We start from the raw sequence: 9,994 nt of genomic DNA, 5'->3' as shown, positions 1-9,994 counted from the left end.
AATATCTATCAAACAAATAAAATGAAAATTTTCTTTTGAAAAATGCAACCATTCCATCAATATTTTCTTATGACGTTGTCACGTTCAACTATCGTCAGTAAACCGACTTTACAGACAACCAATTTTTTTTTTATAGAACAGGCATTCATCGTGTAGAGTGTTATGCCTCTACCTACGTGAATTTTCTTGAATTAGGGTACAAATCAGTTTTGTTAAATCTTTGGGTTATAAAAATAAAACTCACATTCGTAAATATATAATGTATAATGCTATAATAATCTAAGTAAAATAACGTAGTAATAAAATCAAATAGTACATAAATGGAGGTCACAAAAAACAAAAAATAAATCAAACAAAGTATTTTACATGGGGCGGATCGCACCATGGTTATCACGCACTTAACGGGTGTTTAAATCGGTGGATATGTTACACGTTATATCAATTTATTTATTGAACATTATTGACCCCGAAAATCTATTACTACTACGAAATAAACTAAAAACAACCTGCTCATGAACTTAAATACTATTATATAACAGTAGCTAATTGCAGGTCTTTTAATAAGACTTGAGATTTATTCTCAATTAAATTAATATGAACTAACGACACTAACGTACCTAGATGATCCCTTATTTAAACTGCGGCTTCTACTGGTTAGTGTAAACGCAGTTTCAATCACTATAGTTAAGTGACGCATGGTGCAATCCGCCTATTCCAGCAATCAGCTGCCCTTTAACATAATGTATTGGTGAGCGACACAGAATAACATTATATAATTAAATAATACATTCTTACACAACACTAGAGAAGTCTCCGATAATCATGGAGCATACGGGACCAATTAAATGACTACATACTATGCTTGTTATAATCTCTAAAACCAAGTTTTATCCTGGAATATCGAACTTGTATGCCGATGTCTTTGCTACCATTGCACCTTATAGATTGACTGTTTTACATTATTTATATAGTATTGACGAATAAAATATTTCACATTCGAGACTAAATCTTAGCATCATTTCTATTCACCTAAATCAACGTCTTTAAATAATCTTTTTTTTTCGGAGACATTTATAGTGTTGTGCACAAAATATCGAATATTATCGAGTCGCTCCACCATCGTATTAACTAAATCCATTAGGCCGTTATATAGCAAAACAATTAATATGGCGTGTTGATTGCCAACTATAAAATCTAGGGAGTGGGTATGCATTGTCTTGTACTAAACTATGAAACACGATGTCGGTAAAAACATCGATATTGAGAATGTCTATAACTTCCATTCGAATAGTCAAACTGTCATCTAGTTAAAGGTAATGTAGTGTTTTCTCGCTGATATTTACAACATCACACTTTTTACTACGAAAAAATATCGATGTCGAGAAACTAACTCGGCTACAATCGATATTCATCCAATATTTAAGTATTAAAGCCCTTCAAGTAGTCACATATTTGAGTACATTTAACATATATAACAAAATATCCCTTGTATTATCTAGTATTACGACACTTTACACTCCAAGACACATACATATGTTGTTACAACATTGAACTAAATAGCTTGAACTATTAAGCTAAGATCGGGATTTGTTTGAATGAATCGCATATTCTTGACTAAGCACCAAAGTATCATCGTATTTCATAGTTTAGCTTCAGACGCGGAAGCAATGGAAACCTTTTACCCTGATCACACACAGTCGGCTTGACATTCTCACTTTGCATTGTATGTACGCCTTACACTGCGAAACCTCTACATTGGTATACAAGCATAGACAATGCCAACATAGTCGTCACATCGTCACGGAAAGAAGTCTATACACAACAGAGATATTTCTCCAAAAATTCTCATACATTGTAATCCTAGCCTAATATGGTCGTAGCTGTATGCGTGTGTTAAACAACTTTTTTTTTGTATTTTATTCACTTTTTTCACCACAGCATATCGATACGAAGACAACATTTAATTCGTATTTCTAGCAGCCATACCACGTGGTAGATAAATATATAGCATGTAAGTTCCGTGGCGTATAAGCTTGATCTCAAAACCGGTAGAACTTCTAGCATTTTTTTAAACCCTCACGTTTTTTTGACAGACTCCCCTATAGACATCGTTCCGCGACTGTGCCAGGTATCACCAGACTACCGCCCAGGTCATCTGTCCGACTTTCCCGCGTTGTGTAAATGGTTCGGCGCGTCCGCGAATGCGAATTTAAGCCTATAAGCTTCAGCTACCAGTACACTTATATTAGAGTCGGTCCAGTTCTGTGTGGGCACGTTCTGTAGGAGTATCATGAGGCCTTGGAAATCTCTTTCGAGCATGAGTTTTTCCCGCCAGTGGAGTAGGAAGGCGGCACAGACGTAGAGTTGGAAGGTGGCGAACCCGTCAGATTCTGCGAGGTATGTGTCCCACAGACGGATGGTACATGGAAGGGGAATCTCCCTAGTTAGCAGGTTGTTCATCCACCTGAATGAGAACTGTAAGTAGTCTACGCCGTGAGTCTGTAAGTGCTCGTGAAGGGGTAAGTCTATGCGACGTATGAGCTCCTTGAGCTGATTCACCTGGAAACAAAGAACGTAACGGTTACCATTTTATAGTCATAATACTCTCTAGTAGGTTTTTTTTTGTTGGCAATTGTAATAAAGACGATTACTGTCAACATTAGTTGCTAAATCTTTAGAACCTTTGGAATCCCTCTTAGGTTATAAATGCAACTAACTTCGAGTCTCTTTAGCGCACTTTCACATTGAGACTACTCAATGTATTTAAATTAGAGGTATACAGGATAATCTAGCTAGAGTTGAAGACATGGGCTACTTTGCATCCGGTCGTAAGAAGTACCTTCGGCACGCGGTTGTAACCGAGAGGCATAACTAGTATACGAATAGCAAAACATGAAAACAACCAAAGATACCTACATGACATCATACACACAACAACAGGCCATATCACAGCCTATTAACATACCACAATAACACAACATTTACCTGTTACTCCAGCTAATTCGGGACTATCATATTCCTGGTTTTAAAAGCTGAGCTAATTGTTTATGGTAACAATTGACGCGTGACATTTGTACGAATGAATAACAACCACGTGTGTCGGGTGATATGAGCTAATTAGAAGCGGTTTGTGGTAGGAAAATGATAGGTCTGTTTATTTCCTTGTAGGCACGTAAACATGCGGTTGAATATATGGTGCGACTGCACTTGTTATGTTATGCCCTAGATATGTTTTGCATAGATGTTTGTTTATGTTGAATGCTGAATTAAGCCCACAGTCTTGCAGGCCTTATTGACTTCAGCGAGCCAGTTCTTGGTACCTTACGCCTTAATCACAAGTCCACCAACAGCATAAACATCATTAGGATTTAAAACTGGTAGGTATTTACTATGAACTTTTATGTAGAAGTTTCAAAGTAAACAGTTCGTTTGAAAAAACAGACGTTTAAATAAGTAGTTGGTGAATTTTGGCCTGAGTGAAATCGTATACTGATTAACTGTTTACAATACATATAAAGAGAATTACGAACCTCCTTTTTTATGGCAATTTAATAATTTACAATAAACACTACTTTGATTGAACTCTCTAAACTTTGTTTTAATGACAGTTTTACTTCGTAAAGTATTTGGGTGCGTCCACATCTGGCGAATGCGCCGCGAATGCGCAGCACGCGAGCCGATCGCGAGCTGTCCGCGAGCTGCGCGCGTGCATTTTTGTTCGTGCGCCGCTTCTGCGCCGCCCGCGCGCAGCTCGCGCGCGACCTAAGCGCCGCACGCGAGCGGCGCGCAGGCGGCGCGCGACGTCTGCCATCTTCGATAGTACTGAGCCAATATACGGAACTGTAAGGGCGAGAACTGATTGCGCGCAGATCGCGCGCCGCTCGCGCGCTCTATACGAGCCTTGCGTGAGTTGCGCTAAAGAGGCGCACCGAACTATTGCAGTGACTGCACGCGCGCAGCTCGCGGACAGCTCGCGATCGGCTCGCGTGCTGCGCATTCGCGGCGCATTCGCCAGATGTGGACGCACCCTTTGGATGTCGCACTCCATTTAAACAAAAGAAAGCTAATTATTCATCACCATATCGATAAGTCACGTTTTATTGGCGGAAGTACTCCAATTAGTTTACTTATTCTTTGTTTCATATATAAGGACCAATTAACATAATTATGTACCATTGTAACAACTGATTTGAAGGCATTTAGAATAACTGAGATAATAGTTGTTCTCTGCCGGTTCTACGCATGTTCCGAGGGGACTAAGTACTTCCCATAGACCATCTGTGTACTTTTTGTAGCTTTATTCAGGTAAATCACAGATCAAGACAGACAACCTTGTTTTCGCATTTATAATTTTAGGAAGGATATTGATCTCAATTGGATACACGTTAAAAGGTCACCACTTTCACGTTTATTTTTCTGCAACAAGCCCCTACGTTCACGTGAACTAGAGGTCGTGTAGTAACAATGGAGCGTAAAGCAAGGAAATCAATTAACTTGCAACGTATAATAGGCCGTTGTTCCGATATTACCACGTTACAAAGAAACCTTATCTTTCTGTGTAACCAGATTAGTATAGCTGCATCGGTTTTTACAAAAAATTTACATAAATACTATTTAGTTGATAATAGTCTATGGCTATTTACTTATTATTTTACTAAATAGCTATTTTTTAAATATACTGCCAGCGTGCCTCATAATTTTTATAAAAATAAACTTTTATCGACAGTTTTTCTACATTCATAAAAAAAGGAGAAGGAAGGATTATACAAAAAAAGGTTTATCTGCGGAATTTAAATTATGTGTAATGATAAAAACATTTAAGCAGGTGGGTACAAACCGTACAAATAGGTAACTTAATTGGGCCAGAGACAGCTCTGGTAAATGCGCCCTATGAAATTTGCCATTTTCATGATCGAACGACGAATCGGTAAGTATTATTTCAACTGTGCTAGCCGATTTTGATGATGAGATGATTTTTCATCTTAGGTATATGTTATCTTATCTTTATATTTTCAGCCCGCCGTTACACACAAATGTACAATATACAGAAGCTTTAACCGCTAGAACAAGAAAAAAAAACCCTCATTCTTTTAAATCAGATGCGTAATCTATTCACTAATCCTCGTTCATAGAGCAATTGGCTTAAAAAAACTGTTACAGGCAATCAGTGAGATATCGAAACAGGTGGTAGGTATAATCAGTGCTTATCACTTAATCGATTACTTTATTTGTATACTACATAGGTAGAGTTACACTATTATCATATTGTCAAGTGGTTACACAAATTTTTCATTAATGTTACTTTGTCCTACATAACGGCAGGATGTACTTGGATGGACAGGATGAACTTTCTCCGATAGGAAATATCGATTGATTATTTGTTTATCAAAGGCTCAAATTCAGACGATCATTTAATCCTGATTCTAAAAGGATATAAATCAAATGTATCATGCGATTAATTGCCTTTAATTAGTTACTGAGGTTTAAACTATCCTGAAAATACATCGGCCATTACTAATTTATAAATTCGAAAGTAAGTCTATCTATCCTTCCTTTAGGCTTTCACGCTATAACTACTGAACCAATTTAAATGTTTAGCACAAACGAAAGGCCATAGGCTAATTTTTATGTGGATTCGAGAAGTATTTCCCTAGGAAAGCGAGAGAAACCGGAAAATCTAGTATATACAATTTAACTCTAGTCTGAAGACTGTCGGGTATAATTGAACATTTCATGTATAAAATCCAACTAGTATATTCTAATATTTGACAATAAGACTGTCGGGTATAATTCAACATTTCATGAATATAATTTATCGCGCCACGAGGCAATACAAAACAATCATTCGTATTGGTAAAGGCGGCACTTATAAATACGGTTAACACGGAAAGTGGCCTACTTAACACCCCGCAGCGTGTCGGATCGCGCGAGCCATAACAATTGTCAAATTAACGATATATAACGTGCGGGCGATGTACTGGCTGTTTCAATCGCGGCCTAGTAGCCGACGAATCAACACCGGCTTATGAAATTACATATAATAATTATGTACCGATAGGTAATTGATCATCTGTGGCAGTCGTTACGGGTAGTCAGAACCCAGTAAGTGACAACCAGCCTTATTAAGGATATTGAGTTCGGAGGAACTTGGTTGAGGTAACATAGGCAGTTGCTCTTTGTAAAACACTGGTACTCAGCTGCATGTTAGACTGGAAGCTGACCCCAACATATTTGGGAAAAAATAATTACCAGTACCACTAATTACCAGTCACATAGCCTTTACAGAATATAGACTCCTTTTTATCAGGGTGTTGTAATTAGTTCCTTTAAGAAATGGGTGAAACCGCGGCGGAAGCCAGTTATATTACATTTGTATCTATAAATATTTGTAACACTAACCTTGTGTTGAATACCAAGTTGAGCAAATATGTAGTTATCCTGAATGCTGTCCAGGAACTTGGAGAGGCACCAGAAGGAATCAGCTTCTATTATATCCCTCTGTTCCTCCGTCAGCTTGTCAAGAGGGAAGTTGTCTAACTCCTGGCCTGGAGCGGCTTCTTGTAAGAACACCATGAAGAATGGTGTGACCAGGTCATTGATCCCTTGCACATAGCCTGATGCTGGGTGCCTGATCGCCCAGATGTAGAGGATGCGCTCAAACATAACCTGCAATGAGGTTTTAATGTTATTAGATCACTTGTATGCAAAAATCTAACATGAGAGAAGTCTCAATAACTAAATGCTGAGGCCTGTGACTAGGTATATCTTTAAAAGCCAGCTTGTCGGCTAGTAACTATAATCTAACTGTAATATAATAAAGCTGAAGGTTTTTCATTCACTTGGACCTGCGCTAATGTTACTGGTCCAAATTAAAAACAAAACTTTAGCCTATTTATAGGGGCCGGCTAAAGCTACTCTTTATACAGATGAAAGATGGGAAGCAGGCAAAACTGCTGGCTAACAAAAGAAGGTAGTATACGAATAAGTTCTCACCTGCACAGTAATCTGTTGAAACAAAGCCACAAGCGGGCTCATGCGAGGTATGTCTATATGTATCTGTCTGTAAGTATCATCATCTCGTTCCGCATCATAATATTGCTTCACTAGGTGTTTGTAGTCTGCTCTCTTCCGCTCCAGAGTCTCGACGCGACGTTCTGCGTTAGGAGGCAGGTAGCCAGCAAGAAGACGCCATGTTATGGCCCTAGCCTGAAGAGATAATATAAAGATGGTATAGGTCGACAAAAAGACTGCTGTTTACATTTTATATGTTCATATTTGGATAGAGAATTCAACATTTTCAGTAGACCTGAACCAATCTCAAGTTCTAATCTTTCTGTAGTTAATATGTTGTTACTGATCAGCATTGATGTGTAAATTCTATTCACTACAGAACAAAGTCGGTTCTTCACTTAAAAATGTACAACTGCTTCAGTAACAGATTCTTAATAGCATGAAACTGGATGAAACTGAGACAAGCCTAGGTCAATAGTAGATAGGTTCGTTATAGGAATAGGAGATGAGGTTCATGCCTCTTCTTTCTGTATACAACCGGTTGTATATTGAGTAGTTGTTGAAGTCAAATGTTGAATAAATAAGAACAGTAATGTCCGGACACTAAATAAATAAATAAATAATGTCCAGACACTTTTTCACACACGGTCGGTTAGCCCCATGGTAAGTTATTAATTAACTTGTGTTATGGGTGCTAACACAACTGATAAACTACATATATACATATTTATAAATACATATTGTAACACCCAGACCACGGCCAACAAGCATGCTCATCACACAATTGTCGACCCAACCGGGAATCGAACCCGGGACCTCAAGATCGGCAGTCCGGCATGGCGACCATTGCGCCATCGAGGTCATCAAAACACAGTGAACATATCTTAAAGATGGGACACAGGCATTACAGCTATTTTAGCTTCTTGCCTATTCATTACTATAAATCTAATTAATCCAGCAGCCTATTTAATTTGGACATAAAAAGTAATGTACAAAGACTATGTCATACTTTATGGTAATCTCGTGTTCATGTAATTGTCACTTAGATGTAAGAAAACTAATGAGTAGAAACACTACATGTTCTGTGGTGATTGCTAATTATATAACAAAGAAAACATTATTTATCTCTCACTAACCATTCACTACTATAGTTCGGCCATTCAGAGAATGCGTTCCTGACACGTCGCGATTGAACTGACGACGTAACTTTGCAATGGCGTTGCAGTTACGATAAAAATATTTTTGCTGGTTGTTTACCGTTTTAACAATTGAGGAGCATTAAAACAACATTATTATATCAATAATCAATGAATGTAGTTACGTCGTCAGTTCAATCGCGACGTGTCAGGAACGCATTCTCTGAATGGCCGAACTATAATTACACACTGATAAGAGATCAGATAATCAAATGACTTGTTTATTTAGGTAACTATAGTTCTGACACTAATTTTACTAATCTAATTGCCTTAAAAAGGTATGTAGGTTACTTTAAATATCAAATGTAGTGTCAAAGATAGGCTCTGTTGTAGATATTATGACAGCATTTTTTGGTGCCAATGGAATCCAGTTTATAGACTACACAATATGTTGTGATATGAATGAATGTTGTGATATGCTCAAATAAACTTCAGTGGCCTTCATTAATTACAATAACAAGGCATACTACTTTGAGTCAGACAGTTCCTACTAAAGTTACAAGTATACCCAAACATTTTATGACATGACTCATCTAATTATGACAGTTATTGACTTACTTTTACTGGAATGCCAGACCAACTGATCTGTTTGAGGTCATCCAAGTCTATAACAGTACTGTCGTGCATCTGCTGGAACCTTTCGAGCTTGGACTCGCTGCTCTCTTCGCGGGAGGTCAGCGCCGACAGCCTCACTGGCCGAGGCCGCCCTGGGTAGTGCCGCATGGGCCCTGAGCTCCCCGCACCCACCCTCCGGACCTCATTCTTCTTCACCTCCACTGCCTCAGCCTTCGGCTTCACAATCTCACTCTCAACTTTTACGTCATTTTTGTTTACGTTCCTACTACTATTCCTATGCGAATTTATCACGTTCAAAGCAGCAGTTTGTGATATGGCCTTGGATATTTTAGTTTCAGCGATTCCAGATATGATGTCGTCGTCGCCCAGGTCCCAGGCGTCGTTCACTGACGCCTGAAACTGTTGATACGATGACCCAGACATAACCTCGGTCCGTTTGACCGTCTGAAAAGGCCTGCCCGGGATCGCGCGCTGTGGTGTCTTCCAGAACGTATCAGACAATAATCCGTTCTTGTCATATTCGGGTTGGTAGCTTTCCATAATAAAATACAGCCGTGAACATTCTAAATAACTTTGTTGGACAACAAAAAATTACAGTGGAAATGTTGTTGATATGACATATCACTCGTCTGACCATCCAAAGACAATTAACATTCCAACCACACACAGATTTACTTATTTTGCTTATGACGTGCTCAGTTGTCAAGTGTGCTTCTCTCTCTCTAAATACTAAAGTAAAAACGAGATAAACGACGCAACTGCTGTCGTTATATGCTAAACGTTGTATAATTTACTATCACAGACGTGTCAATTTTATACTTGGCATACTTTTTTAAGCTGGCATTACCTATTTATTTATTTTTTCAAATAGGTCTTTTTGTTTTTGTTGTTAATTGCCAATGAGGGTTTTCGATACTTTTTCTGCCGCCAGGCGGCGCTTCGTATGCGTCAGGTCCAAACAGCTGTCAAATAGTATGGAATTGTAGGGTCCGAACTTATTGTTTATTGAAATTCTGTTATATTGGAAGTGTTATTGATTTTATTATGGACTACGGTCAGAATAAGGTTTCCGAACTAAAAATTGAGCTAAGAGAGAGGGTGCAAAAGTCACTGGTACTAAGGAAAAGCTTGTTGAAAAATTTGTTAACACAATATAATTTAGTTTTTTTTATTTACTCAACCTCAATAGTAAAACAATAATGCAGTGCTTT

The 9,994-nt window shown here is 38.3% G+C and overlaps 1 protein-coding gene across 1 annotated transcript; it reads right to left on the bottom strand.

Annotated features, from left to right (window-relative positions):
• Window positions 1-245: 245 nt before the first annotated feature.
• Window positions 246-9,434, bottom strand: LOC124639522 (TBC1 domain family member 22B). The gene is made up of 4 exons (XM_047176936.1): window positions 8,766-9,434; window positions 6,994-7,206; window positions 6,400-6,666; window positions 246-2,559 (listed from the first exon to the last, which is right to left on the bottom strand). The coding sequence occupies exons 1-4, from the start codon at window positions 9,321-9,323 to the stop codon at window positions 2,152-2,154; spliced, it is 1,446 nt and encodes a 481-aa protein (XP_047032892.1). The 5' UTR covers window positions 9,324-9,434; the 3' UTR covers window positions 246-2,151.
• Between the last annotated feature and the right edge of the window lie 560 nt (window positions 9,435-9,994).

This window comes from Helicoverpa zea, chromosome 19, assembly GCF_022581195.2.
Source record: "Helicoverpa zea isolate HzStark_Cry1AcR chromosome 19, ilHelZeax1.1, whole genome shotgun sequence".
NCBI classification, from domain to species: domain Eukaryota; kingdom Metazoa; phylum Arthropoda; class Insecta; order Lepidoptera; family Noctuidae; genus Helicoverpa; species Helicoverpa zea.
The sequence above is the reverse complement of the archived record's forward strand: the minus strand, read 5'-3'. Positions and strand labels throughout refer to the sequence as shown.

Bases quoted from the DNA above. Each gene is read 5' to 3' on its own strand.
- LOC124639522 (XM_047176936.1), bottom strand. From the start codon at position 9,323: ATGGAAAGCTACCAACCCGAATATGACAAGAACGGATTATTGTCTGAT. The intron at 6,667-6,993 runs GTGAGAACTTAT...ACCTCATTGCAG, and splicing joins TTCAACAGATTACTGTGCAG to GTTATGTTTGAGCGCATCCT. The intron at 2,560-6,399 runs GTTAGTGTTACA...CTTTGTTTCCAG, and splicing joins AACTTGGTATTCAACACAAG to GTGAATCAGCTCAAGGAGCT.